General features: G+C 38.3%; 1 protein-coding gene across 1 annotated transcript; it reads left to right on the top strand.

Moving 5' to 3' along the window:
* Positions 1–463: 463 nt before the first annotated feature.
* Positions 464–20,735, top strand: serinc4 (serine incorporator 4). The gene is made up of 12 exons (XM_053617069.1): positions 464–570; positions 8,264–8,431; positions 8,569–8,747; positions 10,442–10,521; positions 13,176–13,269; positions 13,660–13,871; positions 15,556–15,651; positions 17,175–17,301; positions 17,378–17,450; positions 19,035–19,074; positions 19,167–19,320; positions 19,441–20,735. The coding sequence occupies exons 1-12, from the start codon at positions 502–504 to the stop codon at positions 19,649–19,651; spliced, it is 1,503 nt and encodes a 500-aa protein (XP_053473044.1). The 5' UTR covers positions 464–501; the 3' UTR covers positions 19,652–20,735.
* The last annotated feature ends 31 nt before the right edge of the window (positions 20,736–20,766 follow it).

Raw genomic sequence — 20,766 nt, 5'->3', positions numbered from 1 at the left:
GTGGGAAAAGGAACTAAAAAGGCATCCCCATGACCACAGTACAATTGCAGCATTGCACTTAATTGCATTATTTGCCATGAACCGATTTAAGCTTCTGGACCAATCAGCCCATGCTGTGGTGCTGCCCGGGGGGAAGGGCGAGACAGATGGACTGATCCACGTAACAGTCCCCCCTCCTCTCTAATCTCTCCGGGTAACGAGAAGGCGGGCTATCGGCCAGCTAGCCTGGATCACTCGCTCTGTTGGCACCGTTCACTGCCATCAGCCAGTTCACAGGATACTGTTCATTTTGGGTTCACTACGCATAGAAGGATGAATGTGTACACAGCGGGGGATCTTCTGTGCCACGAGAACCATTGCTGACTCTTGGGAGAAGTTTGGGGAATCTTCTAGACCTTAAATCTTCTAGAGCTTAAATGATCCTATTTTCAAACATCACTAACTGGTCTTTGGAATTCTTTGATTAGGTTTTGTTGTAGAGTTGATAAAACATTAGTAGCCATGTCGACTGCTCAGGTGATAACCCGCAAAGGTGTCTACAACTACTTCCTCAACATGGTTGCCTACCAGGTGAGAGAGATTTGAATGCACAGCTGATGAGAAAGCTACAAGGCTGTTATAGAAGTTATATATGTCTTTTTTTTAAGTCAGACACCTGAATAAATTCTCTTTTCTACATCCCAATCCACAAATGCATAGAAATTCTAATCAAACCACTAGTGCTGATCCTTGAGGAGTTCTTCACTAGTAGTTTTAACTTGTTAGAAGGTACGTTAGTTTCTGAAGATTTTGCTGTATTTAAAGCAATGTTGTAAACAAAAGAAGATAAATAGCATAAAATATAGCTTATCAACTCTGTTAATTGTCACTTTATGATGTATATTCTTTTTCAAGTATAGAATTTTTAGGGGCATTTTGCTGCTCACTGTGTAGGAGTTGAATGAAAGTCATTTTAGTTTATAACCAGAAAAAACAAAGGCAAGCGTAACAAGTGGATTTCATTTAACATGTTAATATGTTCATGTTAATTTCATCCACCATGCAAAAGTGGTAAACCTTTGAAGATTGTACAGCTCATACACAACACATCAGATCTTGAGGTAGATGTGCTACAGCAGGAGAAGACCACATCGGGTCAGATTCCTGTCAGCCAAGAACACGACTCTGAAGCTTTATGTGGTATTTTTCCAATCATCAACTGTCCAGTTTTGATGAGCCTGTGCTCCTGACCTTGATTGACAGGAGTGGAATCCGATGTAGTCTTCTGCTCTTGTACCTCATACACTTCAAGGTTTGACATTTGTGCATCCCGACTCGCTCTTCTACACGCCATAGCTGTAAAGAGTAGTTAAAGGTTACTGTAAGACTTCCTGTTAGCTCGAACCAGTCTGGTCTCTGGCCACAGTCAGAGTCACTGATATCACTGAGATTTTTTTCCCCATACTGATGTTTGATGTGAACATTAACTGAAGCTCTTGACCGGTATCTGCATGAATTTATGCATTGCACTGCTGCCACATGACTGGCTGATTGGATAACTGCATAAATGAGCTAGTGTACAAGTGTTCTTAACAAAGTGGACAGTGAGTGTATATCTTCTCCAATGCATTTCAAAATTGTGTTACAAGTGCAAAAGTTTGCACTCCCCCTATTTTTACAAATTTATGTACAAAAATAGGTATTAAAGTTAAATAAGGTTCTGTGATAAGACAACAATCATGTCAATCATTACAAAACATACTGCCCAAATCATAAGAAAAGGAAAAAAAAACATTTTTAAAGAATTTCTTTTCATGACCCTCCGGTTCTACCCAATTGGAGCAGACTGATAACTGATATGGTAGGAGGATTGAATAAATATTGTCAAGGAATATGGTAACTTTTATTGTTTTGTGCGAATGGTATACAGATTTCTGTACTGAGCTATAGGTGTGGATGTTTTTTGGGTGTGTTTGACTTATAATAGTCAAAGATATACTTCAGATATCATCAATATCAAAAGTCATGCCAGAGATGCATGTGGGCTCACATCTTTCACTGGAAACAACACATTAAACACATCTGTTTAAGGTCAAACTAAGTTTGGGAGGCGATGTGTGTTTAATGGGCCAATGTAAAAGCATTTGTTTTGCATTGACTGTCCTCACATAACTTGATGTTCAGTTGTATCTCTTCGTGTGGACTCCATAGTGTTTCCATTCCGGTGTCTGAACCTGTTAACCTCGCATGGTTGCATTTTTGACTGGAAAAAAAAAACTCGATACTGGTTTAATAGTTGAGGTAGACAGTAAATCCATATTTTCCATTACAGTGTGCACAGTTATTAATCACTCATGTATCAGATGAAGCCATCTTAGGTCATATTGCAAGTCAGACCTGGTCAGTTGGGAGGTGTAGTGAATTGTGTGCTTGTGGATGAAATAAAGGCGCTTTGTAGAAAAAGTCAGAGTGAGTGATGAGGAACCTCTCTGAGGAACCTGGATATCTGTCCATTTCTTTTCTGTCAGTGGTAGATCTGTGTAATGATTCAAAGCATGTACTTATGCTGATAAAGCAATTGTATATCATAATATGTCTTACAGGTCTTAAAAATATTGGCAACGGTTTGCACGGTTTGCATGCAATTAAGTTTAGGTATGGAGTTTAGGTAAGATGAAAGTAAAATACACTTACCATCCACTCGTTGGATTTTCACACACAGCAGTCTCTAGAATTTACACAAAAAACCAAAAAAATAGTAAGTGGGTGGAAACGCCTTATTAATAAGGAAAATGGACTTGTTTTGATCTGCCATGAAGGATATAGTAAGTCATATAATTTTACAACTCTTTACAACTGTGATGAGCAGAAAAGCATCTCAGCATGCACAAAACATAGTACCATGGATGGGCTACAACAGCAGAAGACCACATTGTGTTCCACATACTGTAGACTTTATGTCAGCTCAAACCAGTCTGGTCATTCTCCTCTGATCTCATCAACAAGGTGTTTCAGCCCGCAGACCCTCCACACACTTTTTTTTTTTTTTTTCCACACCATTCTCTGTAAACTCTAGAGACTGTTGTGTGTGAAAATCCCAGGAGATCAACATCCATGCCACGGTTAAAGTCACGGAGATCACACTTTTTCCCCATTCTGATGTTTGATGTGAACATTAACTGAAGTTCTTGACCGGTGTCTGCATGATTTTACACAATTGCACTGCTGCCACATGATTGGCTGATTAGATAACTGCGTGAATATGCAGGTGTACAGGTGTTCCTAATAAAATGGGCAGTCAGTGTAGGTAAAAAGGTAAATTGTGTTACAGTGACATCTGTAAATATTAGCAGAATGAGGACTTTTTTATTGCTGCTCATTTAGGTATGATGGATTAATGGTTTGAAGGTTAAATAATAATAAGGGTGTCCTGCGATGGATTGGCACCCTGTCCAGGGTGTACCCCGCCTTGTGCCCGATGCTCCCTGGGATAGGCTCCAGGTTCCCCGTGACCCTGAGAAGGAGTAAGCAGTAGAAGATGGATGGATGGATGGATGGATGGATAATAATAAGGCCCAGTGGGAGAATTGATCTATCCGTGGGTATTGTTAGTTAACTGTGGATTAAATTTGGTGAAGAAATGTAGTGTTCTGGAAATACAGCATGCTTTGTGTCTACACGTCCATCATAGTGGAGATGATGTATAGACATAGGCATAACTAAGGCGTGGCCAGTGCCAGCTTGACACATGGCTACTCCAATAAGACATTCACTGCAAAATTGCCTCTCTTGAAACAAGCAAGACACACTTAAATTTAGTTACTTTAATGTGTACTTATGTAATAATTTAGTGCATTTTAAAGTGTACTAAAATCCATCCATCCATTTTCTAAACCACTTATTCTTCAGGGTCATGGAGAACCTGGAGCCTATCCCAGGGAGCATGGGACACAAGGTGGGGTACACTCTGGACAGGGTGCCAATCCATTGCAGGGCACAATCATATACACATTCACACACTACAGACACATTGGACAAGCCAATCAGCCAACCATGCATGTCTTTGGACTGGGGGAGGAAACCAGAGAACCCGGAGGAAACCCCCGCAGCACGGGGATAACATGCAGACTCTGCACACACAGGGAAGCAACAGGAATCAAACCCCCAACCCTGGCGGTATGAGGTGAATGTGCTAACCACTAAGCCACCGTGTGCCCGTGTACTAAAATCAAGCAAATATTTATATAAATAAATAAATAAATAAATCTGGTTAAGCAAAATAGAATTCATGAAAATAGCATAAATATCTAGTCATTAAAAACACTATTGGCTCTTAAAACTAGACAAAATGGCAAAATTTAAGCAAGTTTTTTTTTTTTATTAAAAGCAATGAAAAAGATAGACTTACTTAAAATAAGTACTTTTAGTCTCTTGATTGAGGTGACACAATTTCTTCAAATAGCATAATAAAAATACGTGACTTTGTCTTAATTTAAAGCACCAGACACACTATTTTTAGCATTTTCATTGAAACAGGGAAAAACTCTGCAACATAGTGTCAGGGATTGTAGAAGGCAAAGAAGACAAAAGTGCAGCTTTTTATTGAATAAATTGCAAAGCAAACAACCAAAACTATGAAAACAAGAACCATAAACCTAACAGTGGACACAAGGCAAAAACTTGCAGACTCCGAGAGCGGCTGTAACACACACGATGACGCACGAACACGACAACAACAAAAGCTTGACAATTAGGTGCTGAAAAACTAGAACTTGTATAGGGGTGCTTATTACAGGTACCACAGAACAGGTGTGAGTGATCAGTGGCATGTGACATGGTGGGGCTGATGGGTAATGTAGTTCAGTGTGGATTTCAGCATAACCATGACACATAGCTGCTTCACTGAAAAACTTTAAGTTGTGCAAGTGGTCTTACTCTTAAATATTTCTGGCTTTGAATATCTGAATAGTAATACAATGACCACTAGAATATGATAATGAACTATGTTCAGTAGGGACGACTCTCAATGAGTGTAATGTCACGCAGGACCAAGTAAATTTTGCTAGCTATCACAGAAGGAAACTATTCCCTGCCTTCACTGACTACATTATTTTGAGGTATATATTCGTTATTCGACAGCACAGCATTAGATTTCTTCAGTCCCTTATTAGCTACTGTTAGCTAATGATATTGACTCCATAATGTTAACATACTTCATAAGATGTCGCCAATGTTATGTTAGCTATGACTTTTTTTTGTAACTTACTAGGCAACAAGCCAAGGTTGCTTTGGTGTGTGTCTTTTATAACCAAATGATGATCCTACTCAGGCCATACACAGGTAGGGGGATAGGGGTAGCCACATTTAGTCATTTCTCTGGGTGTGGATTAGTATATTGAACCACCCTAATAAAGCCATTGGGTCTAACATAGCTACGTCAGTGTAAAAAGTCAGGCTATGCCTCTAGATACAAGACAATACAAGTAAATCCAAGTAGAATAAAAGTTTTTTCTTTGCACTCAAAAATGAACTGGTTTCTTCAAAATCGCTCATCTGTTTCTATTTCTGCAGACATTTACCTCACTGTTGAGTCCTTAGACGAAAACTCCCAAACCAACAATTAAACACACTGTTCGAGAAACTCCTAATGCCTTTGCTTAGCTGAAGTGGGGATTGATACACAGATTCATTGTTCATACGTTAATCAAGATGTTTGAGTAAATATTAAAGTTCTTTCAAATTCAAGAGGTAAGCAACATTGTGTGAAGGATTCAGGGGTAAAAATTTATGCTCCAATATCATTGAGATGATATAAATCTCTCGGCCCTAACATCTATCAACAGTATCACTCATACACGTCATACTCAAGTAACGCAAAATTCTAAGGATCATACAGAGCTGCTCGTGACGGCCTCAGATAAATCTGTAATGGTGGCTTAGTGGCACAAATGGAAGTAAATCAAGCGATGTGCATTCTGGGCTTTTATTCACATTTAATTAATTCTATTGATTTTTTTTTCTCAATCAATGAGACTGAATACAATGTTGATCCAGTCACAGTGACTAGACTGAATGCTTTTGATGTTGTATATGGTCTATCATATATGCCATCATTTCTTTGATGATTGAAAGTACTGTATATTCATGTAGAAATCTGTACATTGTGTTTCTTGTGCTTAATCCCTATTGGTATATGCCGTAAGATTATCTATACGTTCAGGAATAGACGAATCAAATATGTGCATTTATTAATGAGGAAATGTGTGATCACAAAGTGAATTGATGTAGCTTTAGTCCAAATAATACAGTTTGACCTCTGTGCAACCTACCAGTCTAGATCCGTTAGAAAAATCCAGATGCCCTGAGCTATATGGATTAATCCAAATCTGAGCAGCCCTACCCTCACTGTAAACTCACACACACACACACACACACACACACACACACACACACACACACACACACACACACACACACACACAGAGTCACACACAGCTAAATGTAGGCTATAATCTGTAGAACTATTCATATTCAACATCTTATCCTCCCAAAACAATTATATAAATATATATTTTGTAGCAAATTTCTCTTAGGTGTTGCTCTTTTCATACAACAGACTACAAAAACAACACAGAATGCCTCTTCAAATCTGTACAAGCACTCCAGGGTAGTTCAGTACAATGTGACCACACTGTAATCAATATACACAGTAGACCATAACGCCATCAAACATGACTACCCTTTCAGGTCAGCTAGGAAAGTTTTGATTTAACTTCTGAAAAAAAAAAAAAGAGCTGTAGAATTCTTCATCCCAAATGATGGTACAACCATGAACCCAAATAGCTCTAAACATGTGGTCTTGTATATTAAGATTCACCTGGGCTTGTATGCAGCTTTAGGGACTTTAGACACAGCATGTAGCAAATCACTCTATGCTCCACTTTGTATATGAAAAGTCAGAATACTCTAAGAGCACAGCTTTTTATACACAAAGGAAAATAATTTATTAAAAGTATGAAAAAGTATGAAAAAAATTTTCTATTTACTCACAAGGTAACCATAATGAGAGCAACACTACAAACAGCTATCACATGTCTAATGAAGTTTCCCACTTTATAAATTCCTATACACCGTTAAATGCTTGAATCTCATTGGTCAGCAGGTGTGGCTTAATTTTCTACATAATATTCCAGCACTTTGAGAAGCTGCTTTTAAAGGCGCTTAATAAAATAAAGTTTATTAGTAGTATTATTCTCTCACTGTAAGGCTCAGACAGTAGTTCCAGCTGTAACGTTTATATTAATGTTCTAGCTTCCATAGTAACAGCTTGTACAGTGACTTGAATGGCAGACATTTCACATAAACAGATTTCTAAAACTTGTGTAATTGTGGATATGATGACGTTTTATCTGAAGGAGTCTCCAGTGTCAGCGCTTTCCAACAGCCAGTGGTTAAACTGTAGCTTTAAGTTTTCTGACAGGAGAATCATGCTTCTCAGTAACATGACAAGCTGTGGTTTTTTGGTTTTGTTTTGTATTGTTTTAATAACTTTGATAGAGAAAAAAAAAACAGAGGCAGGAGTGTGAATGACTGCCTAGTAGCTGCTTTAATAAAAGTACTGACGGGAATTAACTTGTTTCACCAATCTTATACGATTCATCCATCCATTTTTCCATACTGCTTATCCTACACAGGGTCACAGGGAGCTTGGAGCCTATCCCAGGGAACTCGGGGCACAAGTTGACAAGGAATACCCTGGACAGGGTGCCAACCTATCACCTATCGTAACCTATATTATACTATAAATGAATAACCACTACAACATGTTCTTTAATTAATTCAAATTGCATTTGTGTGTGAGTTGCTCTGCTTTTAAGAAGAATATACACTTCATGACATGCTATGCTATTATTAACTTCATTGTAACTTGATTATTTTCCTATAACAGTATGTCCCATCATGTTTTACTCCTTAGATAGATTATATGTCAAAAACACACAACATGTGACCAGAAAACCTTTCATGCATTATTTATATATAATATAAACATTTCTAAGGGGGTGATGAAGTTGAGAACACTCAAGAGTGTCTTTGACTAACTTCATCTCTATTAACAAGTCCTGTTTCTATTTTGTACTGTTTGAAAAGGCTCATACAACAATGCTCCCAATGCTACAAACATGAATCAGGAAAAGGAAGTCAGACATGTCCTTCAGAACACGATCGTCCTCTATTAATTCTATAAACGTCTGTGGAAAGTCATTTTTGTCTCTCTTCTCTACAGATATGCTGCTGCTGTGGTCCTGCTCCATGCTCGCTATGCTGCTCCTTCTGTCCACCCATCAAGTCCTCCACAAGCACCCGTTTAATGTACACTCTTTTCCACATCCTGGCCTGCACCGTGTCATGCCTCATGCTGTCTCGTACTGTCTCTGAGGCTGTGAGAGAGAATGTGAGTAGTTTTATATCCCCTTCAGACTGGTATTAGTATGCTGTAGGCACAGCCTAAAGACATTCAGTCATGGGTGCACACAACAGGACAACACTGAAACTTCATTTCATATAGCTGCTATTGTTTATCCACTTTAGGTGCCTTTCTTTAATGTGGTTTGTGATGAGGCCCATGGCGGAGGAAACTGTGAGATGTTGGTCGGATACTCTGCTGTCTACAGGGTCTCCTTCGGCACAGCCTGCTTCTACCTGATGATGGCCCTTCTTCTCGTGGATGTGAAGTCCAGCCAGGATGTCAGAGCTCTCATCCACAATGGGTCAGTAACACTACAGATCAATCAGAAGGAATTGCTTCATTGATCGCAGAGGCTTTGTCTTGTTTATTAACAGTACCAGTAATACAGTAGACAAAACAAGTGCACCAGTAACACACACACACAAAATCACAGTACCAGTAACACACACACACACACACACACACACACACACACACACACACACACACACACAATCCACCCCAAACAACCTGCATATTAATCTTTATCATTCAAAGAGTTATTTCATAATGAAATTCTGGGCTGACTTTTTTTTCCATTAACATGTTGGTGTATCTTCCTGTATTACCCATAATGCCATTTGACTACTTGCTGATAGTGGTGCAGTGGGATTTACCCTATCTAACGAGAGCGATGCAGCAGCGCTTTAGTCATTTAGTCTGTCTAGTTCTCTCTTCTCTTCATCTGCACACTCTACTTTGCTGAAAAAAATCCCACAAAACAATAAAAACACTCATAGAATTTGTAATGGTTTTAATGGTTATAATGGGAATTGTATTGTTTTTAATGGAAACTGTAATGGTCCCTGTGGGTCTCTATTGGTAATTTGTTACCTTCTATTGGTAGCATGTTAAGTCTAGTGTATACCATTAAGGACCAATAATGGTAATGGTTTTAATGGTTTATCTGATGGTTTGTAATGGTATTTGTAGTGGAAACCATTAGAATTTCTGTGATGGTTTCTATTGTTAGTTTTTGTTCCAGCGGGGTGCTCCAAAGCTTCAACTTTCATGCTAATATTTCGTCATTTTGTAGATCGCTAACTAGCTGAGCAGATTCTCCACCCCAACTTAGCGCAACTCTGTCGTATAGCTGCATGGTGAGTGAGAAAATAAGTTATTGCTCTTTTTTTTAGGAGCAAACAGCAAAACCTGCCCGTTATCCTTTATGTCTGAGATTGCTCGTTTTTATCCTATTAAATGCTATTTTAACTGTGTTTGCAGTGTCACGCTGTGACAGAGTGCCACTCAAACCCTAACATCTCACAGGAATAATGAAAATACAGCACCAACCAACACATCAGCACAAGAATCACTAAGCTTCTCACAAATATTTCAATAGAAACACATTAAATGTGTTTCAAGGTGGAGGTTTCCTTTAAGACAGAATACATCCACTGGAACTGATATATAATATATAATCATTAACACACTTTGTACTGTATCCCCAAAACATAATGCATTGAAGTAATTAAACTCATATATATTGTTTGGTTCAAAATAATTTCCTCATACTTTTCAGTTGTTAATCAAAGCAATAGCCTATTCTTTATCAAACTTGTCTAGCTTTAAAATAAAAATATCTAAGACACACACGATTCCGGCTCAGTTGCGTGTTCATGTCTCTACTATATTATATCCAATGTCATATTTAGCATATTCAGTCTGTTTGGCATCACACTTGATTCCAATTAGTTTCTTTCTTTCTTTGTCAATTGTACTATGGCACAGGATCTGAAGAAAGGACTTCCCAGGATTAGGCTCTTAGTTCGTGTAACAGGGCCACAGCATGTGATCAGCACTAAAGCTCTTACATATCAGGACAGAGCACAGACACAGAGACAAAGCTCATCGTGAGCTAGAAAATACTTTACACTCACTCTGCCCATCTGTGCACTATTTACAGTTTTACATGTGTGTAATAAAACAGTTCACTTTCTCCTGTGCGTTTACCAGATTCTGGTTCTTGAAGTTCATTTTGCTGCTCGGGATGGTCGCAGCTGCCTTCTTCATCCCCACTGATTCTTTCCTACACGGTGAGTCATGCTCAATGGCAAAACTATGGAGAATGAAAAAAGAATCCAGGGATATGCATTATATGGCTGAGACAGGCGTCAGAGAGCACACTTCTGACGCCACTGTTCCAACAGTGCACACTTGCAGAAGTGTGTCCCCTATTCATAACACACAGATTTTTTTAAAGGCCTTCTTTAAGATATGGGGCAGAAGTTTTAAAAGTGTCTGCATTAATTAAATTTTTTTAAAATTAAAAATAAAAGCCTTACCATATGAGACCATAATACACTCCAACCTCTAGTTTCTTATATTATACACTTCTCTCTGGCTGCAGTCATGTGATTTTTTTTTTGTCAGTAAGACAAAAAGAGTCCACTTATCAGCAAGTATATGTGCTTCAGTGAGGTTTATCAAATAAATAACCCAGTCTTGCAAGGTAAAGTAGCTTGGTAATATTTGCAGAGAAATTTGCCTAATATTAGATCTTCTTGTTTAAAGGTTTAAACATTTAAAGGAAAGGTTTATATGTGTACATACTCATGAATTTCTGTGCAAAATCTGTGCATTATTGTTTATGCCTGTAGGTTTGAAATGATCCTCTTTTTTTGCCAGCTACCTTTCGGATTACTTCTTGGTATTAGTTGAAGTTCTTTTTTTCTTTTTGTGGCTTGAAATTTGTTTGTGATCCATTTTGTTACTGACTTCTCTACAGCATGTATGTGAGCCACAATTCTTTCAGCTCATGAATTTGTGCAATATTCTCTAACGCGTACCTGCATTTTGCAGGAGAATACATTTACATTTCAGTTGACAACTGTTTGTTTTACAGTAACGAGAGGGTAGAGATCAGGATGCAGCCAAACATTGCTTCACATGTGTGACACATTACTGTGTGTGAAATGATGTCATCAGCTGTCTAGATTTCTAATATGTATATCTATGAACAGATTTTACTCATTGCATGAAAAATCTATATCATGTTCATGCTTACAAAATGTAAAGTGCAGCTGAAGAAGAAAATCCCTCCATGTGGTGATTTGTGATATTTGTGACAAGTTTTTGTTAATATTTTGTATAAGTTAGGGGTATACTAATTACCTCAAAATTTTTAAGTCAATGAATCAATTTCTTTAAGCCAAATACACTTAAATATAACAAAAATTTAACTCAAACTTGTTATATTTAAGTGTATTTGACTTAAAGAAATTGATTCATCAACTTAAAAATTTTGAGGTAATTAGTTTCCTCATTTTTTGAGTTAAATGCACTTATCCAGTTTTACAGTGTAGACTTATATTGCAATAAAAGGCTTTATAATATTGAAGTGTTTCATATTCAATCATATTTAAATTCCATTGTTTATGTTGGTGGACTATATGCAGAAGATATATGGAGTTTTCAGTGTGTACATACAGTACATACTAGTGCTTCACTGGATGTAAATGAATACACTTCTCATCCAGGTGGCACTGTTGGCCCACAGATTTTTTTCACACCCTGTTTTTACAGCCAAAAGGCACTGTGAGGATTTCTGTCTGCACTTAATGAATCTAGTGTGGTTTGAATCAGTTTTCTGCAGAGAGTACATGTTATTCATGGAGAACTGCTGTACTTTAGAGAAATGAGATGCTTGGTATTTTACCTGCCAACTGAAACAGATCTGCCAGCATACCTCATTACCTCATTACCTCATCAGCTCATCAGCTCATTAGCTCATTAGTAAGCCTCATCATGAGTTGAATCAGGTCTACTAATAGCAGAGAAAAGAAAGAAGTAGAGTGGTGGGGAACAGGAACTGGAATGAAGCTTTCAGGTTTTATTTGAGTTTATTTACATTATATTTACTATTGAGTTCTTATAGTTATTAGCCAGTTTGACTGGTCACTTGAATTGAACGGATTTAATTCAAACCCCAGTAACTCAAAAACAAATATAGATGTAAATAAGTTGGAAAATGTGGGGGGTTTTTGGTGAAATTTCAGATACAGTGGGGGAAATAAGTATTCACCTGACTTAAATGCAACTGAACAAGATTTAAAGACAATATGTTTAGAAGAATGGGCCAAAATCACACCTGAATACTGCGGCCCATTCATTTCTTCATACAGGAAGTGTCTTGAAGCTGTCCTTACAAACAAAGGCTTCTCCACTAAGTATTAAATCAATTTCAGTTAGCGTGTTCAATACTTTTTTCCTGTGTTATTTCTCTTTATTACACACATAACTTTTATTTATGGACTTTAATGTTGTGAATTCTATATATTTCTGGATTTCTTGAATCAGTACTGATGTCTGGTGAAAATTTCATGTGAATAGCCTCATTGGTGATATATTTACTGAAAAAAAACATGTCCAATACTTATTTCCCCCACTGTATAGTGAAAAGTCAGAGTGTGTGTGTGTGTGTGTGTGTGTGTGTGTGTGTGTGTGTATATATATATATATATATATATACACACACACACACACACACACACACACACACACTGACTTTTCACTATACAGTGGGGGAAATAATATATATATATATATATATATATATATATATATATATATATATATATATATATATATATATATATATATATATATATATATATATATATATATATAAAAGCTAAAAAGTACTTTTCACTATGTATTACTTGTTCTATTTTTCCTTGTTCTATCTTAGCCTGGCACTATGTCGGAGTGGTGGGAGGTTTTTCCTTCATCCTCATTCAGCTCATCCTCATCACTGCTTTCGCTCACACTTGGAATAAGAACTGGTGAGTGCAGGGCAGTGGGTTCGTGCAGCCAGCACTCATTCAGACTTATCTCTGTTTCTGTCTCTCTCTCTCTCTCCCCTTCTCTTTCTTTTTTTTCTACACATCTATACAAAACCTACACACACTCATACTCACTCATCCTCTGGCTTGCTGTTTCATACACAGCTTTGCCCCAGATGTCTGTGGGATCTAACATGCAGCATGAGGCATCACTTACTCAACATAGCAGACATGACAGGACTGTAGCTACAGAAAAAACAGAAATGCACCACTGCAGAAAATGGCATGAGTCCAAGAAAAACACACAGTAGTACAAGCACTCCCCTGACTGTGTTAACATCCGGAATAGAGTCAAACTCACTACTCTTATGTCTCACGGTTCTTCCTCAGGTTAACTGGCGCAGCTGAAGATAAGAAGTGGTATGTGGCAGTCATGTGTGCCACCTTCTTTTTCTACACTGTCGCCACTGCTGCCTTTACCTTCATGTACAAGTACTACACACATCCGGCTGCGTGCCGACTCAACAAAGCTCTGCTGTTTACCAACCTGGGTCTGTGCACAGTCATGTCCTTCATCGCGGTCACCCCCTGCGTCCAGCAAAGTCAGTTACAGCAAATCTACATATAGTCTATTAATACGTATTAAGTCAGGGTTAATGGACTTGTGTTCATTCTTGTACACGGTACATGGTGACAAAATGCCTTAAAGAATCTAACACCAATCACCTTGACTTTTTTACCCTACAATACAGAACAACCCTCTTACCCTAAGTGCAGTAATCTCAAAGACAAAATCCTCAAGATTGTTTTTGTCCTGTTTTCTTACTGTTGCTTAATGCTTATCTGGGGGAAATGCTAACTAGCTAACCAAACTCCTATAATAATAAAAGGGTCGAGTTGTCACATTTTTTTGTCTTGTTACTGATCCTTAATCTTACAAAACATTCAGTTAATCAACAGTAAATATCTTTCAGTACAGCTGTCGACATTTGACATGGACATGCAGCGTGGACTTGTGCCTATGTTAATATTTAATAATTATATAGAGTAAGCTTGGGGGGCACTGTGGCTTCGTGGTTAGCACGTTTGCCTCGCACCTCTGGGGTGAGGGGTTCGATTTCCACCTCCGCGTGTGTGCCCGGAGCTTGCATGTTCACCCCATGCTTCAGGGGTTTCCTCCAGGTACTCCAGTTTCCTCCCCAATCCAAAGACATGCATTGTAGGCTGATTGGCATCTCTGAATTTTGAGTGCGTGTGCAATTGTGCCCTGTGATGGGTTGGCACCCTGTCCAGGGTGTCCCCCATTTTGTGCCCCTGAGTCCCCTAGGATAGGCTCCAGGTTCCCCATGACCCTGTGTTGGTTAAGCAGTATAGAAAATGGATGGATGGTTGGATAAATTAAGATTATACATTCAGCTGGTTGGTAGTAAATTCAAACATTTGTGTACTTAAATAGCCAATAAAATTTAGCTAAAAACGTTTGATCATTTATGCTAAATGTGGAGCTGACTGTCCACTGACTACAAATTATGGGCAATTGTAGCAGTGCACTGGTTTACAGTACAGTAGCAGAAAATGCAATGTACTATTTTAGATGAACACACAATTGTAAGTTGCTTTGGATAAAGGCATCACCCAAACAAGCAAATGTAAATGCAAATGTAGTAGATTACATACAGTGATATACTGTAAAATATATTACAGTGCTTTACCCATAAATGTAGGGTGTTTGTAATGAAATTCTGGTTTAGCGAAGTTGGCAGCTCCGTATTCATATATAACTCCAAAGCCACCATGAATTCATCACTGAAGACCTGTAAACAAACATAGAGGGACGGAGTGAGTTGCTGAAGACATTTCCAGTAACTTGTAACCCCAATGCAAATTAATCAGAGTGGAGACACCAAAGTACTCAGTCAAAGTACTTCACTACAGCTAGACATTTAAAATGAGCAGGGCTTGACCAGAGTTTCCCAAAAGCATTGCAAAGTTAAGATCATCTTAAGTGGGAGAGAGAGAGTGTTAAACATGATGCTCGCTCTAGCATTTAACCATGATCTTTGTGCTGCAGTGCTTTTCAGAAACTCGACCCTTGGCGTTTGAAAACCTATGTAGACAATCTACATAAAATGAAACTGGTGACAAAGACAAATATGTTGACTGTGTTAATCAATTGCAACTGAGACTCGCACAACTATATTGACATACAATGAGTTTATTTTGTTTAAGGTATTTGAAGATATTTGTAGGTAGTAACTCTTACTTTGGCCTCTTCCTTGTGTTCAGAACAGCCACGCTCAGGACTGTTGCAGGCCTCCATCATCAGCTGCTACGTCATGTACCTGACCTTCTCCGCCCTGTCCAGCCGTCCACCTGAGAAAGGTGCAGCAAATACACACGCACCAAACACGGCAAGCAAAATCTATCCCACAACAACATGATATATCATTTATAGCATAGCTTCATTTTAAGGGATTCTTAAAGGATTCTACGTCCATTTTTTTCATGTTTATCCACCAGTCCCTTTCCATACTTCATCGGAACTCATATCACCTTCCTAAAGCACTGAATGACATCTCATTAACACAGTAATGCATGATGGGGGTACTGTGCCAGTGTATGCCATTAGGAAATTTGTTACAGGAGTGGAAGTACAGTCTGTCTCAGCCTGTCATGGGTGAAATGAGGGCTTGTTGACAGTGAATGTAAGAAGTAAAGGGATAAGCAACGGTCAATCATTTGAACACTCAGGAGCTGTAAAGGGCGTCTCTGAGATGTTCTGAGGTGATCACACTGTCCCACTAAGCATGAATGAACATAGAAGCCTAAGCCATTATCTTACCTCTTATCTGAGCTACAGTGCCCTCCACTAATATTGGCACCCTTGGTAAATATGAGAAAAGAAGGCTATGAAAATTGCCTTTATTTTTTAACCTTTTGATCCTTTTGTTCAAAAGATTCACAAAATACTCTGCTCTCATGGACATCAAACCATTGCAAACAAAACACACACACACACACACACACACACACACACACACATATATATATATATATATATATATATATATATATATATATAAATCTTAATATCAGTCATGATCAGTCTGTGACAAAGATTATAATAGTGCATTCAAAAACTACAAAAACTTGGATGAGGCAATGGTCAGGAAATGGAAGCCGTCAAGTCATAATCACGTGTTTTAGTTCAGTGTTTCAGTTGACTAATCTTAGATATATAAGAAAAGTATTAGAAAATAAAGACACTAGATATTAGAAGTAAATATGCTGACAACCTGGTATTAGTCTGGAGTCTGTTGAGGCATCAGACTATATCATTACGACATTGTGTGTAAAATATGCTTATAAGTTGTCTCCAGGCAGGATGGGTTATGCTTTGACATGTTTGATAAATATGCACAGTCAGCTTGCTATAAAACATAAAACAGCTTTTCAACACACACAAACTCTTTTGCAATAACGAAGCTTTTTACAACCTCTTTAATAACAACTAGCTCAGGACTTGTACAATTGAGTGGTGCTCAATGTCCTCACTGAATCTATAGCAGACTGGAGCTTTAATCTCATCTGAGAAGAATGGTGGCTTTGTGGTTAGCACGTTCGCCTCACACCTCCAGGGTTGGGGGTTCGATTCCCTGTGTGTGAGGAGTTTGCATGTTCTCCCCGTGCTGCGGGGGTTTCCTCTGGGTACTCCGGTTTCCTCCCCAGTCCAAAAACATGCATGGTAGGCTGATTGGCATTTCCAAAGTGTATGAATGGGTGTATGAGTCACTGCGCCCGGGGGCCATCTTCAGTCATCTTGCCACTGGAGGCAGAAATGGAAACTTTGGTCTTTGTCGAAATCGACAGACGAACTCCTGTGTGTGTGTGTGTGTGTTTTTCAGTGGAGTACCAGGGTGTCAACGTGACCGCTTGCTACCCTAACATTGGCAGAAACGAGATTCAGAATGAAGGAAATGCTGTTGCGATCATCGGAGCTGCCATCATGTACTGCTGTGTGCTGTTTGCATGGTGAGTATTTTCAAATATCCTGATCAATGTACTCAAGTGTGTTTCCATTTCATTAACAACTAATGTTCCCCTACAGTAATGAGGCTTCTTACTTGGCTGAAGTGTTTGGACCGTTCTGGATGATTAAAGTTTATCGATATGAGTTCCAGGTGAGTTGCACCTCCCATTTAGCCTTGGCACCTCGATAGGTCTCAGTGATTTTATACCATTAGCAACAACAATAGCACTACATGCAACTTTAAAATAGGATTTTTAAAAAAGTTAGGTCACAAACTTTCAAGTGCTTCTGTGAGCAGATTAAATGCTAGGATTTAGCACCTGGTTATGGTAAATTTAATATCCATGGTCCATATCTCTCAGCATTCATTCACTAAAACTTATAAGGTGTTGTAAGTATTATAAAAAAGAAAGAACAAGGGCATTATCTGGAGTAATGATGGAACAGAATTGAACAGGTAGTGTTCTAACCAGTTACAAATAAATGATACAAGTACACTGCAAATGATGACATCTTATCAAATGGAAATACCTTTAATATAGTCAAACGTATCTAGTGTTTCCTGTTATAAGATTACAGTTAACCGAATATAAGATTATGAAATCTATTTCAAGCCATTTGTACTATTGTTCTATCTTGTTCTATTGGCAGATAGTTTGACTAATTTTAAGCATTTATTTCTAAAAAGAAAAAAAGAAAAAAAAAAAAAAGCAAAATGATCTGCCAATAGAATAAGAAAACGACAAGCTTGAAATGAGTAATAATGTCCAGAAATAGGTTTAATGATTTTATATTTGTTTTATTATAATCTTATAATGAGAAATACAAGATAAAGGTATCTATATTCAAGATATTTTCACTTGCTAAGATTACTTTTTTGCAGTGTAGGAAGTATGCTATGGTTGTTTGTTTGTTTTTGCTTGGCTTTTTTGCCAGGAAGGTTCACAGGGGATCAGCTTGAGACTAGAGATATGCTGCTAAGAGATATAAGAGCACAACAAAAAACTTGCAAGAGCTGGAGATTTATACTTTAATGCAGGCGCGATGGAGCTCAAATAAAGACCTGGCTCTTCAGGGTCACAGCAGTTTGTTTTCAACTAGTTTGTTTATAATTTGGGAAATACAGCCAACTATCATGAGCATGTGCAAACACAAGTAATAAGTGTACAAGTGAGATTAAAAACATTAAAACGTCTTGAGTGACGTAGCTGAGGATGAGCGGCTGTCAGAGTCAGAATTCACAAACTATGCTGTCAGTGCAGGTATTTCTTCCTCCGGGGTTTTTCCAGTTTGTTCCAGTGTGGAGTATAGTGGTAGGGTTTATTTTTAATGAAGACAAATTCAGATAGAGATATTTGAAGCACCAAATACATAAGGATACGGATAGTGTCGTTGTGTTCTACCACTGATTTGGCGTAAAAGAGTGGTCGATTTTACACCATGGTTTATGGTTTTTGTACTGCATTAAACAGTTACCTGTTTAATAGCTAGAACTTGTTCAGCATTTCTGTATACTGTGGTCAAACTGTCTTGATACTCACCATCTTGTTTATCAAAATAATTGCTCTGTACCTTGGAGTATGTACCACACACTTACCTGGTTAATATGTTAAACATATTCTCATCTCTAGTATCTCATTCTTGACGGATTCTGAACTTTTTTTTTTTCACCCACAACCCTATAATATTACGGTTGCAAAATATTAGTTGTAATAATTTGTGTCTGAATTTACAGAAAGCCACGTGTTGTTTCTGCTGCCCCGAACAAGAGGAGGGTAAGGACAGAACAGAACCTCACACTTCACTGTCACTACTTGATAATAAAATAGAGGTCCTTTAATTACTATGGGCCAATTTGTTCTTTCAGCAAAGGAAGAGTTTGTAATTGATGATGAGAGCAAAGGATGCCAGAAGGTGATCCATAACGAGAGTCACCGTGTGGCCTACAGCTACTTCTTCTTCCATTTTGTCTTCTTCCTAGCTTCCCTGTACGTCATGATGACCCTCACCAATTGGTTCAGGTCAGTTGAAAAGAGCTTAACATCAGTGATCTGGATTAGAGAGGGAAGAAGTTTGTTTGTTTTTAGATCTGAATGAAAGTTAACCTACTAGCGCTATTTACTTTACACCTCCTCCTGTAGCTATGAGACAGCAGTGTTGGAGACCACTTTCACCCATGGCAGCTACTCCACCTTCTATGTGAAGCTCTCCTCATGCTGGGCCTGCGTTCTGCTCTACCTGTGGCTCCTCTTGGGTCCACTGTGCCGCTGCCGTACCGATCCCAAACAGCCACAGCGCTCACGGATCAAAAGACGAATGGTTTCCCAGTGCCACGTGAGCGTCAGTGTGTGACCTTTTCTCAGATCCCACGGTGTCACAGGGTGCAGCTGAGAAAGGGCCCTTATCTTATCAAGAAATGGGCGAGTCCAGGAATTTGAGCACCGAGGAAGAGATTTTACTACAAGCATTCTTGATGCTTCAAAACTACAGCTGGACTCCAAAAAGCATAAAGATGAGGCCGGAACAATCTATATGTTTACTATTACGACGACCGAGCTGTCGCCGATATTGCCAAAAGGATTACAAAGGTGAACAAGATACCTGTCCCTTTTTCAGATAGAAATAATGTCAGCTTTAGACACCTCCTCTAGCGGACCGCTGTTTGAGAGATTAGATCAGACGATAGCTGGATTAGATCTGTTTAAAATAACTATGTATAGTTTTATTTTAAAAATGTCAATAACTATTTATGTGAATTATGAGCTGTCCTGTTACTTGTTATTACTGTTGCTCAGTGATCTGTTGCTGGGACAGCCATAAGGCAGCCATATGCTGCAGGGGATTGGTCCATCCGGTTCCTGGCTATAGTGTGAATGAAAGCTTTGGACTATAATAATTTAATTAGACCAACCTAACCCTAATTACAAGCTTTAATTTGGAGTATTTTATGCCACTGTCATGGAAAAACAAGCTATTTTTGTAAATATATTTCTAACAAACCACACATAATAAGCTGTTTCTGTGCAGTTATTCATGGAAAAAAGTGAAGGGGAAGTGGCTTTATAGAAAAAAAATAGTCCTTGTAAAGTGCTTAAGCTGTAATTTGCATGTGTAGCACTTCTGAATAATTTTCCAAATATGTTTGCTCTCCCTCTAAATTTTTTTTTTTTTTTTTGCATGAAAACACATGCCATGTGCCACAGATACTCAGATTCTATTTTACTAAGAGTTTCAGTCCAGCTCCATTAAATGTCCTTAAAAAGGAGGCAATATGTTTTGCTGTAGTTGTTTTATGCAACGCCTCTATATTTGATCCAGATGACCATGTTAGTCATGAAATAATCCTGCTAGGTACATCCATGATACAGATTTGTGCCAAATTCAGGTCAGGCTGTTGATGGCACTCAATATTCTTGTCAGCAGCTATATGTAAGAACCCAGTTTCCTTCCAAGGTACGAATGAAGAT

This window comes from Ictalurus furcatus, chromosome 27 (assembly GCF_023375685.1).
Source record: "Ictalurus furcatus strain D&B chromosome 27, Billie_1.0, whole genome shotgun sequence".
Taxonomy (NCBI): Eukaryota; Metazoa; Chordata; class Actinopteri; order Siluriformes; family Ictaluridae; genus Ictalurus; species Ictalurus furcatus.
The sequence above is the reverse complement of the archived record's forward strand: the minus strand, read 5'-3'. Positions and strand labels throughout refer to the sequence as shown.

What these genes read in the sequence shown, in the direction of transcription:
- serinc4 (XM_053617069.1), top strand. Translation starts at nt 502, where the DNA reads ATGTCGACTGCTCAGGTGATAACCCGCAAAGGTGTCTACAACTACTTC. An exon ending in TCAACATGGTTGCCTACCAG is followed by an intron (nt 571 to 8,263) that starts GTGAGAGAGATT and finishes TCTTCTCTACAG; the next exon opens with ATATGCTGCTGCTGTGGTCC. An exon ending in ACCCTCACCAATTGGTTCAG is followed by an intron (nt 19,321 to 19,440) that starts GTCAGTTGAAAA and finishes CTCCTCCTGTAG; the next exon opens with CTATGAGACAGCAGTGTTGG.